We start from the raw sequence: 18,138 nt of genomic DNA on the forward strand, positions 1-18,138 counted from the left end.
GCCTGTAATCCCAGTACTTTGGGAGGCTGGGGCAGGTGGATCACTTGACCCCAGGAGTTCGAGACCAGCCTGGGCAACATGGTGAAACCCCATCTCTAAAAAAATAATAATACCTGGAGATCCCTTGTACACTTTAGTTTCTCCCATGGTAACATCTTGCAAAGCTATTGTACAATATCACTCTAAGATACTGACAGTGATACAACACTCTAACTTATTCAGATTTCCCCAGTTTTATCTGTACTCATTCCTGTTTTTAGTTCTTTGTAATTTTATCACATTGAGATTTCTGCATCCACTACCAAGATACAATTTCAACATCACAAGGATCCCTCATGTTGCACTTTTATAACTACACCCACTTACCCCTCTCACCTCCCTGTCTCTAACATCTGGCAAACACTCATCTTTTCATTTCTCTAATTTCTCTATTTCAAGAATAGTATCCAAATGGAATCATACTGTATGTAGCCTTTAGGGATTGGCTTTTGTCTGACAGCAAAATTCCCTTGATATTCATCCAAGTGGTTGCATGTATCAACAGTTTGTTCCTTTTTATTGCTGAGTGGTATTCCATGGTATGAATGAACCAGTTCATTAACCTGCTGAAGAACATCCAGTTTTTTGATAGTAAGCTGCTATGAACATTTGTGCACAGGTTTTTGTAGGAAAGTAAGTTTTTCATTTCTCTAGGAAAAATGTAGAGTGCAACTGCTAGGTCATATGGTAACTGCATGTTTCACCTCATAAGAAACCACCAGCCAAGCACGATAGTTCACGCCTGTAACCCCAGCACTTTGGGAGGCCGAGGCGGGCTGATCACCTGAGGTCAGGAGTTCAAAACCAGCCTGACCAACATGGTGAAACTCCATCTCTACTAAAAATAAAAAATCAGTCTGGCATGATGGCAGGCACCTGTCATCCCAGCTACTCAGGAGGCTGAGGCAGGAGAATCACTTGAACCCAGAAGGCGGAGGATGCAGTGAGACAAAATTGGGCCACTGCACTCCAGTCTGAGAGACTCGTCTACAAATAAATTAAAAAAAAAAAAAAAAAAAAAAAAAAACCTGCCTAGATCAGGCATAGTAGCTCACGCCTGTAATCCCAGCACTTTGGGAGGCCCACACGAGTGGATCGTTTGAGTCCAGGAGTTTGAGACCAGCTTGCAAAACATGGCGAAACCCTGTCTCTACAAAAATACAAAAATTAGCCAGGCGTGGTGGTATATGCCTGTAGTCCCAGCTACTCAGGAGACTGAGGTGGGAGGATCACCTGAACCTGAGGAGGCTGAGGCTGCAGTGAGTTGTAATCACGCCACTGTACTCCAGCCTGGGCAACAGAGTGAGACCCTGTCTCAAAAAAAAAAAAAAAAAAAAAAAAAAGAAAAGAAAAAGAAAGAAACTGCCGTTTTCCAGAGTGTCTGTACCATTTCAAATTCTCATCAGCAACTTATGAGTGATCCAGCAAAACTTACAATTTTACTCTGTGAGCTATGTGCATTTTGTTTGCTATGTATTATTGCTAAGTGTGACCCACAAACACATTGACACTGGTTTGAATATACACAAAAGTAGAGAGAGATGGCAAAAGAAGGACTGATTTTATTAGAAGTCTATTCGTTCATGGATCTTTTTTTCAACTTATGACAACATGACATGCAATTTTCTAAGTGAAAATTTTTGGTTACCAAATACTGAGAAAATAAAGGTATCCTGCATATGTTTTTGTTTTGGAAGAACTTATTTTAATATAAAGGATTTTACCATACATACTGTGATTTGCTTCTCACTTTCCAACATGCCTTAGACATTTTCCCACATCTTTTTTAGACTTCTAAATGGCTACACTGAGCCAGGTGTGGTGGCTCACGTCTGTAATCCCAGCACTTTGGGAGGCCTACGTGGGAGAATTGCTTGAGGCCAGAAGTTTGAGACCAGCCTGGGCAACACAGTGAGACCCCATCTCTACAAAAAAATTTAAAAATTATCTGGGTGTGGTGACACATGCCTATAGTCCTAGTAACTCTGGAGGCTAAGGCGAGAGAATAGCTTGTGCCCAGGAGGTGAAGGCTGCAGTGAACCACGGTCACACCACTGCACTCCAGCCTGGGCAACAGAGTAAGAACCTGTCCCAAAAAAATAAATAAATAGAAACAAATGGCTACACTATAAGCCAGAGCAACGCGTATACCACAGTTTGGTTATTTCCCTCTAACAGATATATTTATGTTGTCCATAATTTTTTGCTATCACAAACAATACTACAATGAATAGCTTTAAACATACATATATACATTTACATATGAATGAGCATATCTTAGGGCTAGGTCTTAGAAAGAGTGGCCTAAATGACATGCATATTTTATACTGATCTCCAAATTGCTTTCCAAAGAGTCTTCAACGAATTACATTATCACCAAATAGGAGGGGTATTTCCCTGCATCTTCACTAACATTCAAATTGTCAAACTTTAAATATATGCTAATGTGGGTCAGGCGCGTGTAATGCCAGCACTTTGGGAGGCCGAGGCGGGCGGATCATGAGGTCAGATTGAGACCATCCTGACTAACTCAGCTCATGTCCACTAAAAATACAAACAATTATATTGTTTGTATTGTGGAGGGCGCCTGTAGTCCCAGTTACTCACAAGGCTGAAGCAGGAGAATGGCGTGAACCTGGGAGGCGGAGCTTGCAGTGAGCCGAGATGCCACCACTGCATTCCAGCCTGGGCGACAGAGCATATATATATGTATGCTAATATGTTAGGGAACATTAACTGATTATTTTAATTTGCACTTCCCTCAGTAATAAAGTGAGGCATCTTTTTCATATATTTATATTTAGTGGTCCGACATATTTCTTCTGGAAATGCTTGTTTTTCTACTGGGCATGCTTTATATTCTATACTTACAGGAACACAACACAGTGCTAACTATTATACTTGTAGTTGTTATTTTAAATACATTTTTTCCAAAGCATCTTCCGGTTATATAGTTCTGTATCCTATGACAGAAGTTTCACATACTGTACTCAAATCCTTCTATTGCAAGTTAACAAAAAATGATAGTTACTTACCCAGGTCACCAAAATGAGCGGCCTCCATGTGGCTTGGCTGCTTCTTAAGTGTGGCTGTCCTGCTACTTGAAAAGGAGTCCATGTTGGCAGAAATGGCATTGATTGCAACATGACTTGGTCCTGCAGCCTCCAGCAAGGCATGATTTTTAGTGCTTTTTTGTGGGGAATGTACGGATATTGAAGCTATAATTTTTCAAAAAATTGTTAAGAATTAAACACAATTTGATAGCCTAAAATTCTCATAAGGGGGCTTTCAGAGAACTTTAAAAATTAAATTTTGTAACATTACTCTTACGTCAGCATACTCAGCAAAAAATACTTTACAGGAAAAGTAACTTAATCAAGTGGCAGAAAATTGGGAAGAAAACACTCTATTTCTTTTTTTCCTTTCAGACAGTCTTGCTCTGTCACCCAGGCTGAAGTGCAGTGGCACGATCTCAGCTCACTGCAACCTCCGCCTCCCAGGTTCAAGTGATTCTCCTGCCTCAGCCTCCCAAGTAGCTGGGATTACAGGCATGAGCCACCACACCCAGCCAGAAAACATTCTAATATTATTTGTAATTCTCAAAATACTCTGTCAAAAAGTTAAAAGAGCGAGATCTTTCTCTGAGAACTTCTATTGTGTATAAAGAGTAACAAAGCCAGAAAGCATTCTAAAATATGGATTATTTTAAAATCCTTAAACCTTGCTTGCTTTAGGAACAAAATTAAAATTGCAGAATAAATGCTTGGGGTGGGAGGAAACGTAGAAAAACATTCCTTAGGCCGGGCGTGGTGGCTCTGCCTGTAATGGCAGTACTTTGGGAGGCTAAGGAAGGTGGGTCACCTGAGGTCAGGAGTTTGAGACCAGCCTGACCAACATGGTGACACCCTGTCTCTACTAAAAATACAAAAAATTAGCTGGGTGTGGGGGCAGGTGCCTGTAATCCCAGCTATTTGGGAGGCTGAGGCAGAAGAATTGCTTGAACCTGGGAGGCGGAGGTTGCAGTGAGCTGAGATCGCACCACCGCACTCTAGCCTGAGCAACAAAAGTGAAATTCCATATCAAAAAAAAAAGAAGATAAAGCACACTCAAAATTCATAAAATATATTTTTAGTAGTCTGAAGAAATATCAATATCACCCTTTTGGCTTCAGAATAAAGATAATTTCAGTCATTCAATAATAGTTGTGGGAATTACAAAATGAAGAGTGACAGTCTTCAAACTATTTTTTCAATTTTAAAGGAAGGTTTATTTTTATTTTCATGAGAAATTGGAAGGAGCAAAATAATTTTTAGCTTATTTATAAACAAAAGCCAGTTTTCGTGTTCAGACAAGTATGAGTCTATAGGAATGGTGAGACTCTTGTATTGTTTCTTAATTAGATGTATATAATATAAAATGCTATTAACTCATTTGTACAAGGCTTTCCCTGGTCCCTCTTAACATCTCTGTTAGAACTAGTAACTTATTTTTACCACTCCTTCCTCATAGTCTACCTTTCTTGGTCTCCATGATATTATACTCTCCTAATTTCCTCTTCTATCTGCTCATTCCTCTCATTCTTTTAATACCCATTTATCAATGCCCAGTGTGTCAGATATGGCCTGCTTCTTTGGCTCCTCTTCTTGAGGCTATCTGCTCTTCTTTTATTCTTTCTGCTAGAAAGCGTATTTACTCTCAAATCTTTAATTATTACTAGAGCAATACTTTTCAAACTTTTTTAAAGCTGCAACCTCCTTTGCTTACCCCCAAAGTAAACTTAACAAGGGGTCGGGCGCAGTGGTTCATGCCTGTAATCCCAGAACCTTTGGAGGCTGAGGCGGGCGATCACGAGGTCAGGAGTTTGAGACCAGCCTGGCCAACATGGTGGAACCCCATCTCTACTAAAAATACAAAAAAAAATTAGCTGGGCATGGTGGCACGTGCCTGTAATCCCAGCTACTTAGGAGGCTGAGGCAGGAGAATTGCTTGAACCCGGGAGGCGGAGGTTGCAGTGAGCCGAAATCTCGCCACTGCCCTCCAGCCTGGGCGACTGAGTGAGAATCTGTCTCAGAAAAAAAAAAAAAAGTAATTCTGGCAAATAAAAGGGGAACATCTTACTCACACCCTCCACATGGACTCTTTGCAACAGTTCCTGGGGTACACCTCTGCAGAGCAGATGAGAAATCCCTGATCTCTATCTGTGAATTGTCTTTGACCTGGACTTTGGTCTTGTATCACTGATTACCCGCTACTAGGCATTCCCACCCACACTGACTTTACCATCTTCAGCACAATCTATCTAAATATCAACTTAAAACATCATCGTCTGATTCTCCTCTCAATTTCCCTGTCTGTTCAATCCACCAGTCTCCAAAACTCAAAATCTTGGTCCCATTCTTTTTCACTGTATCTGTTTACTTGCCAAGATTTGTTGACTTTTCCCTCAAGATGTTTAAACATTTACTTACCTGTTTATTTTTAACACCACACCCTCAGTGCAAGTCTGTCTGTATTATAACAAAAAAACTTCCGGGGTCTCCATCCTGCAAATCTCTTTCAGACTAACCTTTCATAAATACCATACTTATAGCATCAACATCTTGCTCAAAAACCTACAGTGGCTTCCTGCTTCCTGTCTCAATTCTCTTTTCTGGTCTTTAGAGCCTTCTATACCTTCATCTCAATCTTTCTGTAAAAATCTCCCTTTACTTGTCTGAAGGCCCCTCTGCCCAATATATCCTCAAATAAGAAGCTAGGCTGGTAGGGAGAAAAGAGAAAGAATCTCTCATTCAAATCTTTCTTAATCTTCAACTTTTATACAAGGTAAGTGTCATTTCCATGAAGTCTTCCCTAAACTTCAGAAATCATTTGCTGACCTCAAATTCCTCTGAACTACTTGTAATGCTTCACTTAGTTTGACGAATTCAACAAATTGAAGGCTATGGTAAAACTAGATAATGATAGCTACCAATGGAGGACCTACTATATACCAGGCACTATACTAGTTTCTCTATGTATCTTTTTTTTGGATATTATTTCATCTATCTCTCACGACAATCTTGTAAGACCATATTTTCCTTATTTTAGAGGTGAAGACAAAAATGAAAACAAGTTGAATACTTTGCCCTAGGTTAATGAGCTAGTAAACAGCCATTTCAACAGGCAGGATTTCAACCTAGGTTTGCTAGACTCTAAAAAATTACTCTCTAACCTGTGGTTTAAAATTCAGACCTTAAAATTACTGTGCATATAAAATAACATATGTAACATATGTAAATGAATGAACTCAAAAGCACCTCCCACCCAACATAACAAAACTGAACATATAATTTCCTGGCTAGGTTCTGTTAGGCAAGTCAGAAGGTAGGTATCAATCTTAAATATTCCTCTCTCTCACAACGCATATTTAATCAATAATAAACTTCTATCCACTTTGCCTCCTAATGTTTTTTCAAGTCCGTTCAGATCTCTTCACTTCCATCACTACCAATCTAGGCCAAGCCATCTGTGGAATTACTTGATTAATGTTCCTCTCCCCTACTAATCTGGAAGCTCAATGAGGGCAGGACCTAAGTCTTTTTTGTTCACCGTTACAGTCAGTTTTTGTCTAATGCCCAGAATAGAAGAAGTGTTCTATAAATCGCAGCTATTATTATTTTGGTTTATTTGCTACTGTTCTGTATATAAGTTTGTCTTTCTAATGAGACTGCAAACGTCTTGAGGGGCTGTTTCTTGTACTGCTTCTGTATTATCCTAAGGTTAAGTCAGTGAATGTTAAGCACAGGTTATGTACTATCATAATCAGAGTATGAGCATAGAATTTTTTAGCCTGGTAGAGATTTAGAAATTAACTAGGCCAATCCCCTCATTCAACAAATGAAGAATCTGAAGAAAGCTACAACTTCCCAAGGTCATACTGTTAGTGGCAAAGTTTAGAGTGAAAGACTGGTGTTCTCACTGCCTGAGACGTCTAAGTTCCTTCCTTCTACTACAATCAGATCTAGTCTTCACAGGTCTCTGCTTGAGAAGGGCTTTAAGCCTTTATCACTGCCAATCAAATTTTGCTCAAAGAAGGCAGTTTGAACTAATGTGGAATCCAACTGGCTTTAAATAAGACATAAGTAAAGTAGGCTGTAAAGTACCTTATTTTTTTTCCCTAATTTTACAACTTTCCTAGGTTATAATTAGTCTTCTTCTCCAGCAAATTGAGCATATAGAATACTCAATGCAAGCAATGCAACATAAACACATTTGAAAGAAAAATCTAAATAAGCAGCAATCTACAGATTTTACGGAAATAAACTGATGAAATTAATATGTAATGACTATGGAAACAATTTCCATTATAATTTTCCCATTTCAATCTCTGTACACTGGACAAATAAAATCAGTGAATAATACAGCATCTTTAAAAAGTATGCTCTAATCTATAAACAAGGACAATGTATCGATCCCAACAAAAAATAAACAAAACTAACATATTTTAAATTAAGTTTGTTCATTCAAATAAAAAAGCAAAAACTGTAATCCACCATACTTCTGGATAAATGACAGAAAACTAAGCCTTATAAGTGCCAGTGCTTTCCTGCAGTTAACAGATTGCTCAGTTAAGAGTATTCTTCATTTTTCGTCTTACTAAGTAAATAAAGTCAACTAATCACTTTTAGGGAACAACTAAATGTGTGATTAATAAGAAGGGCACTGGTTCACTGTAATCACTAGGATAGCCAATACACAGAAGGCTCAGTAAAAGCCTACTTATGGCCGAGCGTGGTGGCTCACGTCTGTAATCCCAGGAGTTTGGGAGGCTGAGGTGAGCGGATCACTTGAGGTCAGGAGTTCGAGACTGGCCTGGTTAACATGGTGAAACCCCGTCTCCACTAAAAATACAAAAATTAGCCAGGCATGGTGGCGGGCACCTGTAATCCCAGCTACTAGGGAGGCTGAGGCAGAAGAATCGCTTGAACCCGGGAGGTGGATGTTGTAGTGAGCCGAGATGGCACCACCGCACTCCAGCGTGGGCGATAAGAGCAAAACTCTATCTCAAAAAAATAATTTAAGTAAAAAAACCTACTTCTTATATGCTAGGTGTTAAAGCGTTATACAGGTTAAAGAGGGAAATAAATCAAAATCATAAGTAATTATAAAATAAAGCAGAAATGATTAATGCCAAAAGAGAGAAGATAACAGGATTAAAGAGTCCACAAATGCAAAGCACATCACTTTCTAATGCAGTGGAATGCAAAGGGCAGAACTTACCTTTAATGGACTTGACATCTGAGGTCTTCTCTTGTTCTTTGCCTTTCACTAGAATATAAAAAGATAATTATGACCAATTTTGCAGTCAGAGATCCATTCGGTAATATTGTAAAAATTAGACCAGCTTTATTCTAAGATGAGTATTCAAAGTTCGAGAACAATGGACAGCCTTGGAGGACAGCACAGGAGGGCAGTTGTCAGCAAAAGCTTCTCTAAGGAACTGACCTTGGAACAGCATCCAGTCAAAAGAGTTGAACCTGCTTATGCAGAAACAATGTAGTCACAGGCTCTACCACTTATAAGCCATGTGATCTGGGACAAGTTACTTTACTTCTCTGGGTCTTAATTTTCTTGATTTATAAAATTAGGTCAATAATAAAAACTACCTTAGAGGGTTATTGATGGGAAAAAAAAAATACCTGTAAGGGGCTTAGAAGGGTGACTAGCACAGTAAATTTAGGACAAATGTTAACCAATATTATTACCACACGTCATCCATAGTACGGTTGTGTATCACATGTTACTTCTTATTCTTCCCATAGCATCAAGTAAAAACATCCTAAACCTCTAACACTCAAAGTATAATAATTTGTCTGGGCCAGGCACGGTGGCCCACGCCTGTAATCCCAGCACTTTGGGAGGCCAAGGCGGGTGGATCACCTGAAATCAGTAGTTCAAGATCAGCCTGGCCAACATGGTGAAACACCATCTCTACTACAAATACAAAAAAATGAGCTGGGCGTGGTGGCGGGCACCTGTAAGCCCAGCTACTCGGGAGGCTGAGGCAGAGAATTGCTTGAACCCGGGAGGCGGAGTGCAGTGCGCCAAGATCACGCCACTGTACTCCAGCCTGAGTGACAAAGGGAGACTCCATCTAAAAAAAATAAAAGATAAAAAAAATTTGTCTGTAAAATAATCATATAATTGCTTCTTTATTACATAAAACAGTAAAAATCCTGCTGTAGATAAGCTAATATGACATCCAAGATAGGAAGGTGCCCAGCAGCTTAAGCCAAGTGTGAATTCTATTACAGGATCTGACATAAGACTATTTTTAACCTTCTTTTCTTTTTTTTTTTTTTTTTTACATTAAACTTTAAAAAATCTCACTAGGAAAAGGTTATCAAAATAAGAAATGCCAAAATGTGCCCATCTCTCTATTTGTGCTCTTAAACATTGAAAGGTGAAAGGCTAGTAGCAGGAAATAACTCGCCCCCAGAGTATCTGGTTGAAGTCAATACATCAACTGTTGAGTGCTCAGTATGTGCCAGACACGCTCCCAGCTCAGAAAAGGCAGTGATTTTGCCTTCAAAAAGTCTACATTCAAGTGTGTGGAGACTAACATGAAAAAAATAAATAAGATCGTTGCAGGTACTCATCACTGCTATCAGGAAGACAACATTTAAAAATGTTGTAGGGTGACTGGTGCTTGCAGCCCTCTCAGCAGCATCTGCCCATGGACTACCTCACTCACTTGAAACATTAACTTGTCTTGGCTTCCTTGACTCCTCTCTTCTGCATATACATCTGTATTCCCTGGCTGTTCCTACCCATTCTTAAGGTTTACAATACCATAGATATGCTGTTACTCCTAAATTTGTATCTCCATCCTAAATCTTTTATCTCAAATTCATATAGCTAACCACCTACCTGCCATCTTCCATAATTCCACTTGTCTAAAAGGGAACATGTCATCTTCTCCCAAAACTGTTCCTACCTCAGTCTTCATCTTCCCTCATGAATGACACTGTCATCCACCCACTACTCAGACCAAAATTCTGGAAGTCATCCTTAACATGGTCTGTTTATTACCTTCCACATACAAACTATGACCAACTGATTCCACTGCTAAAATAAACCGCCACGGTTCCACTTTTACCACCCTAAAAACATTCTCCTACTAACAATCAGATCTCCTATGTTATACTTCTAACATACACGCAACTCAACAATCAAATATCAGCATTTTGCTTCATTTCCTTCTGTCTCCCTAAGTATTATACATAGAGTTCCCATGAATCACCACCTGACCCTTCCTTTCCCAGATATAAATACTATACTAAATTAGATATTTTCTGGCTGGGAGCGGTGGCTCACGCCTGTAATCCCAGGACTTTGGGAGGCCAAGGCGGGTGGCTTACTTGAGGTCAGGAGTTCGAGACCAGCCTTGCCAACATGGTGAAACCCCATCTCTACCGAAAACACAAAAATTAGCAGGGTCTGGTGGCCGGTATCTGTAGTCCCAGTTACTTAGAAGGCTAAGGCGGGAGAATCGCTTGAACTCAGGAGGCGGAGATTGTGGTGAGCTGAGATTACACCACTGTACCCCAGCCTGGGCAACAGAGCAAGACTCTGTCTTAAAAAATAAATAAATAAACAAATTAGATGTTTTCCTTCCATGTCTGTTTTTTGACTATGATCACATCCAAATACTTTCTTTTTAATTTTTATTTTTTTGAGACAGGGTCTTGCTCTGTTGTCCAGGCTAGAGTGCAGTGGCCTCATATTACTTGAACTCCTGGGCTCAAGTGATTCTCTCATGCCACCATGCCTAATTATCCTTTCTGTTGTAGAGATGGGGTTTTGCTGTCTTGCCCAAGCTAGTCTTGTACTCCTGGGCTCAAGTGATCCTCCTGCCTCAGCCTCCCAAAGTGCTGGGATTACAGGTGTGAGCCATCACACCCAGCCAAATGTATATATATATTTTTAATAGCATTATTCTGCACATCTTTAAAAATTACGTGAATGGCTAAGCACAGTGGCTCACGCCTGTAATCCTAGCACTTTGGGAGGCCGAGTTGGGTGGATCACTTGAGGTCAGGAGTTCAAGACCAGCCTGGCCAATACGGTGAAACCCCGTGTCCACTAAAAATATAAAAATGAGCTGGGCATGGTAGCGCATGCCCGTAACCCCAACTACTCAGGAGGCTGAGGCAGGAGAGTCACTTTAACCCAGGAACCACGTGGAGGTTGCAGTAAGCGACATCACACCACTGCACTCCACCCTGGGGTGACAGAGTAAGACTCTGTCTCAAAAAAAAAAAAAAAATTAATTACACAAATGGCACTCCATACATATCTGACCTGTATTCATTCAATCATCTGACATGACTATTGATGCAGTTCTAGTTCATTCATGCAGCTCTAGTTTATTCATTTTAGCTACTTAATTCTTTTATAAATATACCTTTATTTACTCATTTTCCTGTTAGTGAACATTTACTTTATTTCCTAATTTTCACTTAAATATTCAACTGATGAACATTCTAGTACACGTGTTCCTATGCATATAAGCAAAAATTTCTCTAGAATAAATCTCTAGAAATGGAATTGCTAGGTAACAAATTATGTGCATTTTTTTTTGGCCAGGAGCGTTGGATCACACCTGTAATCCCAGCACTTTGGGAAGCAGCTCATCTGAGGTCAGGAGTTCGAGACCAGCCTGGCCAACATGGCAAAACCCTGTCTCTACTAAAAATAAAAAAATTAGACGGGCGTGGTGGCACACGCCTGTAATCCCAGCTACTCAGGAAGCTGAGGCAGGAGAATTGCTTGAGCCCAGGAGGCAGAGGTTGTAGTGAGCCGAGATCATGCCACTGCATTTCAGCCTGGGCGACAGAGACTCTGTTTCAAAAAAATAAATAAAAAACAAATTATGTGCATTTTAAATGAAAGTGACTGTACCAGTTCCATGCACTCAGATAGCCACGCTTCATAGTCTCATCCTTGGTATTTTTAATTTTGCCAACTTATTAGTTTTGAAATGGCATTTGATGTTTTAAATTCATTTCCTTGTTTCCTTTGAGGTTAAAACATCCTTTCATGTTTATTGATCATTTTGGTTTCCTCTTTTATAACTGCCTCTTCATGTCCTTTGTCTTTTACTTATTACTTATAGAAATTGTAGAAATTCCATACATGTCCTGGATGCAAATCTTCTCTTCTGTAAGTATCTTAGGTGTATTTTATTGTGTGAAAGTTTTAGGTTTTTTTGTTTTGTTTTGTTTTTTGAGACGGAGTCTTGCTCTGTCGCTTAGGCTGGAGTGTAGTGGCGCAATCTCGGCTCACTGCAAGCTTCACCTCCTGGGTTCACGCCATTCTCCTGCCTCAGCCTCCCGAGTAGCTGGGACTACAGGCACCCACCACCATACCCGGCTAATTTTTTGTATTTTTAGTACAGACAGGGTTTCACCGTGTTAGCCAGGATGGTCTCGATCTCTTGACCTCATGATCCGCCCACCTCGGCCTCCCAAAGTACTGGGATTACAGGCATGAGCCACCGTGCCCGGTGAAAGTTTTAAGTTTTAATGTAGTCAAATTTACACAACATATTTTCCTGTGTCTTATGTTAAACAATATCCCTTCCTATCCCGAGATCAGGATTTTTCCCCCTACCTGTTCTTCTATACGATTTTAAGTTTTGTTTTTTTAACATTCTGGGCTCCTATCTACCTGGAATTTGTTTCTGTATCAGGGATTGGCAAACTACAGCCCATGGGCCAAATCCAACCCACTACCTTTTGTTTCGTTTTGCTTTAAGATTCCATCACCCTGGCTGGAGTGCAGTGGCGCTATCTTGGCTCACTGCAACCTCTGCCTTCTGGGTTCAAGTGATTCTTGTGTCTCATCCTCCAGAGCAGCTGGAATTATAGACACGCACCACCACGCCCAGCTAAGTTTTGTATTTTTAGTAGAGACGGGGTTTCACCATGTTGGCCAGGCTGGTCTCAAACTCCTGACCCCAAGTGATCCATCCCCCTCAGCCTCCCAAGGTGCTGGCCATGCCTAAACTGGCCCACTACAGGTTTTTGGAAGTAAAGTTTTATTGTAGCACAGCCATGCCCATTTGTTTACATATTATCTGTGGCTTCAAGGATAGAGGAGTGTGACAGAAACCATATGGTCTGGAGAGCCTAAAATATTTACTATTTGGCCCTTAACAGAAAAAGTCTATTGATCTGATATGTATGAGAGGAGGCAGGAAATTATTTTTTGCCAGATAATGGATAATTGGCATCATTTACAGATAAGTCTATCTTTTCCCAACTAGGAACTCTTTTTATATCCGAAATTCCCATATATACCTGGGTCTGTTTCTGTGCATTTGTTTTGAACATATACCATAAGTATCAAGAATGGAATGGAAACCAAGTGGAAGCCTATAGCAAAATAATGCTGCCTTCTCAATCTTTATAAAACCAGCTCCCTCTTGACATTTAAGCTCAGATTTGAATGTCATCTCCTTAGAGGACATCTTTAACCACTCAATCTTAACAGAGATGACTGCTTAGACCAAGGTGTTAATTGTCACAGATGGTGAGACGTGGTAGGATTTGGATATGTGTGAGTTAGACCTAACAGATTTGCTGATGGATAAGATACAGAGTAGGAGGAAAGAAGAGGTTCAAGGATGTACTAAAGTTTTGGGCTGAGCAATTAAAAATCCAAAAATGCAGCCAGGAGCGGTGGCTCACGCCTGTAACCCCAGCACTTTGGGAGGCCGAGGTGGGTGGATCACCTCAGGTCAGGAGTACAAAACCAGCCTGACCAACATGGTGAAACCCTGTCTCCAAAAATTAGCTGGTCTTGGTGGCGCATGCCTGTAATTCCAGCTACTTGGGAGGCTGAGGCAGGAGAATCACTTGAACCCAGGAGGCGGAGGTTGTAGTGAGCCAAGATCCGCCACTGCATTCTAGCCTGAACAATAAGAGCAAAACTCCATCACAAAAAAAAGAAAAAAAAAAAAACAAAAGCCAAAAATACTACTTACTGAGAAAAACTGATGAGCGGGTTTAAAAGGACTAAATCTGGCATAAAATTTTAGATATCGTAAGTTGAAGGTATCTACTGGATTAAGCTTGTCCAACCTGCAGCCTATGGGCCTCATGTGGCCCAGGACGGCTTTGAATGAGCCCAACACAAATTCGTAAACTTTCTTCAAACATTATGAGTTTTGCAATTTTTTTTTTTTTTTTAAGCTCATCAGCTATTGTTAGCATTAGTGTATTTTATGTGTGGCTCAAGACAATTCTTCTTCCAATGTGGCCTAGGAAGCCAAAATAATGGACACCTCTGTATTAGTCAGGTAGAGATATAAAGTGAACCTAAAGTTGGATATACCAATCTGGATTCAGGGGCAAGGATCCAAGGTAGTGATGTCAATTTGGGACTCAACGCATTGGTGGTATTTAAAGTCTGAATCGAATCCCTAATAGAACATCTCCAGCTTCTACTCTTACCACATCCAGTCTCCAAAAAGCTTCTAGAATGATTTTTTTTTTTTTTCTTTGAGACAGGATCTCACTGTGTTGCAGTGGTGGGATCACAGCTTACTGCAGCCTCAAACTCTTGGGCTCAAGTGATGTTTCTGCTTCAGCATCCTGAATAGCGCACAATGCCCAGCTATTTATTTTTTCTTTTTATAGAGATGAAGTCTCTCTATGTTGTACAGGTTGATCTCGAACTGGCCTGAGGTGATCCTCCCGTCTCAGCCTCCCAAAGCACTTGATTACAGACATGAGCCACCGTACCCTAAAATGATCTTTTTAAGATATAAGTTCAGATCACTCCTCTTTCAAAATTTTAAATTAACGTTCTCTCTGTATTTTGTTTGACACAGGGTATCACTTTGTCATCCAGGCTGGAGTGTAGTGACTCAAATATGGCTCACTGTAGCCTCCACCTCCTAGGCTCAAGTGATCCTTCTGCCTCAGCCTCCTGAGTAGCTGGGACCACAGGTGAGCACCATCACACCCAGCAAATTTTTTATGTTTTGTACAGGTCTCACTTTGCTAAGGTTGGTCTCGAACTCCTGGGTTCAAGCTATACTTTCGCCTCAGCCTCCTAAAGTACTGGGATTACAGATATGAACCCACCATGTTTGGCATCTCGGCATTAGGAATAAAACCTAACCATGGCCTGCAGAGCTCTCAATCACCTGACACTTGCCTATATCTATGCCCCAGTCACAGTAGCCTTCTTTCCTCTCTTGAAGGGCACCATGCTCTTTCTCGCCTCCTGACCTTTGAACATGCTATTCCCTGGCCTCTCTAGTTACCTCCTACTGATCCTTCAGCTCTAAGTTTCAAGGTCACCTGCTGAGTCCTCTCTCTAACATCTAACCAAAATGTGTTTCTCCTCTTAATCTTTCAAAACACTTTACTCAATTTGTTAAGTATATACCTATACACACACACTTACATGAGAAGAGAGGAAGAGATTTGTTTGCTTATTTATTATCTGTCTACCCCAGGAGACAATAAACTCCATGGGTGCAGGCACATTGTCTGGTTCACTATCCAATCGTGAGGACCTAGCACAGTGCCTGACAGACTGTGGACACTCAAAAGATATTCGTTGAATAGAGACAACAGTCTCTTGTGCAATATGCAGTTTGCCTCATTATTCTTAGAATGCTTTTCCCCCCTTAAAAAAACAAAAGGTAACCACTGCAATGCCAACAAATTAGAGAGCTATTAAGTATACCCCTGCCTTACCAATAAAGATTCCTCCTCCTATTTTACCTGTTTCATTCATTCAGCACTTTCATTCATTCATCACCTAGCATCAGTTACCAAAACCATGTACCTACTTAAGAAGTATTTAATGTCATTCAGAGTTCAATGGGCCTTTGGGAATCATCTAATTCTCAGCTGATAGAAGACAGAAAAGTAGGTTAACTGGTCTGTCCCCCCGTTACAGTTAGTAGCAGAGCTGTCATATGAATCCAAGGTCCTGATTTTGTTTAGTGCTTTTTCCAAAACCTATTTCTGGCTGGCCGCGGTGGGAGGCTCACTTGAAGTCAGGGGTTCAAGACCAGCCTGACCAACATGGTAAAACTCCGTTTTCACTAAAAATACAAAAATTAGCCAGGCATGGTGGGGCATGGGTAATCCCAGCTACTTGGGAGGCTGAGGCAGGAGAATCCATTGAACCTGGGAGGTGGAGGTTGCAGTGAGCCGAGATCGAGATCGCGCCATCGCACTCCAGCCCGGGCGACAAGAGTGAAACTCCGTCTCAAAACAAAAAAAGAAAACAAAACTCACTTCTGTTTGGTACTGTTTTTTTTTTTTTTTTTGAGACGGGGTTTAGCCCTTTTTGCCCAGGCTGGAGTGCAACGGTGCAATCTCGGCTCACCGCAACCTCCGCCTCCCAGGTTCAAGCAATTCTCCTGCCTCAGCCTCGAGTAGCTGGGATTACAGGCATGCGCCACCACCCTGGCTAATTTTGTATTTTTAGTAGAGACGGGGTTTCCCCATGTTGGTCAGGCTGGTCTTGAACTCTGACCTCAGGTGATCCACCCACCTCGGCCTCCCAAAGTGCTGGGATTACAGGCGTGAGCCACCGCGCCCGGCCTCTGTCTGGTACATTTTATCTGAAGCAACAGGAATTGACAGGAAATATCACTGCTGTCCACAGATCCACACTTGCTCACTTCGGATATGTATTTTTAATGAAGTGCAACAACCTTACCCAAAATCAAAACCAGGCTGCTTCTACGTAAATATTGGGCAGGTAATACAACTGAAAATCAAAAATGTAAGTAGTTCGTTTATAAAGTTAGGCTTCCAGTAGCTAGTAAACTTGCAAAGTCATCAAAAGTAGTGGTCTTCCTCTTGGGGAACTTTAGCAGTAAGTAATTTTATTTTAGTAACAGCAGTAACTACCCCTCCCCCCAAGAGGAAATTGTAAGACAGCACTGGGTGAAGAAAACAATTTTTTCACGTGTTGCTTTTAGACATAAAACCCTCACTATTTGGAAAATTCAGACTTCCATAATAAGGTTCTAAAGAGATTTCCTTGATCTTGATCCACGGTCCTCAAAGAAACACAAAAAAACTAACCACCACCTAAGAACTGTTCTTAACCAAACAAGCAGGAACTTCTGTGGGCTTTAGCAATCGCTTCTGAACCAGCGCGACAATTCTCTGACCTCGCGCAAGAAGACCACCTTCTCCCTCCCAGAAGAGTCCCGGAGCAGAGCAAGGCACTCAGGGGGCATCTGCGCCGAGGCCGAAGCTCGCTGAAGGCCTTACTGCCGCCCTGGAGAAAGCCCTCGCAGGCCCACCTGCCCCACCGCCGCCCCTGAAGCCCGGCCTGACTCCCCGCCGGCGCCCCCTCAGCTACCTTTCCGCCGGAAGAAGGACATGGCGGGGCCCGGGTCGGGGCGGAGGGTGCGGGGGGACTGGCGCGGGGAGGGCCCGGCTCCCCTCATTCAGCAACCGGCCCGGACTTCCGGGTCCAGAGGGCCTGCCGCACTAGCGCGAAAAGGGACCCTTCTTCCGGGAGTGGGCCCCACCGCCTCCTCGGGATGCCCAGGCAGCTCCAGCCGCCATATTATCAACAAGCCGCCCGCCCGGAGTTCCGGTCCTTCCCCGCGCTAGGCTTCACGGGAGGTCAAGCGCCAGCCCCGCCCCTTTCCCCCACTGCCTCCCGCGGGTGCAGGGGCGCACGCCCGCATCGCCCGCGTGATCCGCGCGTGCGACCCGCGCCTCTTTCCCGGGCCCTGGGTGCCTGGAGCAAGCCACCGTTCCTGCAGCTGTTTTGTGGCGTCTACCGCTGGCTCCCGGTGGAGCGCTGCAGACCCAGTCTCTGCAAAACTAACCTCCCTAGAGCGGGAGCCCTCCCAGCAGCTGGGACGGGGCGGGCCTTAGGTCCCCGGCTTCCGGCCCCTGGGCACCCTTCAAATTGTGCCCTTATAAAAGGCAGGGGCAGCCCTGCCACGCTCCAGCTCGACCCCTCCTGCTCCTCCGTTTGAGGTTTGCTCACAGGCACTGGCCGACACGAGCAGCCTCACCCTGCACCCCAGCCCCTGCTTCCCCAAGAGAGCAGCCCACCACG

At 42.2% G+C, this 18,138-nt stretch overlaps 1 protein-coding gene across 2 annotated transcripts in view; it reads right to left on the reverse strand.

The window, feature by feature from the left end:
- AKAP10 (A-kinase anchoring protein 10) overlaps positions 1-17,680 on the reverse strand; it is an 83,946-nt gene extending 66,266 nt beyond the window's left edge. The window contains exons 1-3 of one of the 2 annotated variants that reach the window (XM_008010638.3): positions 17,425-17,680; positions 8,299-8,346; positions 3,075-3,257 (exon numbers count right to left, since the gene is read on the reverse strand). In XM_008010638.3, coding sequence (XP_008008829.3) covers positions 3,075-3,257; positions 8,299-8,346; positions 17,425-17,512 — 319 coding nt within the window. In that variant the 5' untranslated portion in view covers positions 17,513-17,680. The remainder of the gene's footprint in view (positions 1-3,074; positions 3,258-8,298; positions 8,347-17,424) is intronic. The other variant, XM_008010637.3, reaches the window with a different exon arrangement.
- Between the last annotated feature and the right edge of the window lie 458 nt (positions 17,681-18,138).

The sequence above is a fragment of the Chlorocebus sabaeus genome, chromosome 16, assembly GCF_047675955.1.
Source record: "Chlorocebus sabaeus isolate Y175 chromosome 16, mChlSab1.0.hap1, whole genome shotgun sequence".
In the NCBI taxonomy this organism is placed as follows: Eukaryota; Metazoa; Chordata; class Mammalia; order Primates; family Cercopithecidae; genus Chlorocebus; species Chlorocebus sabaeus.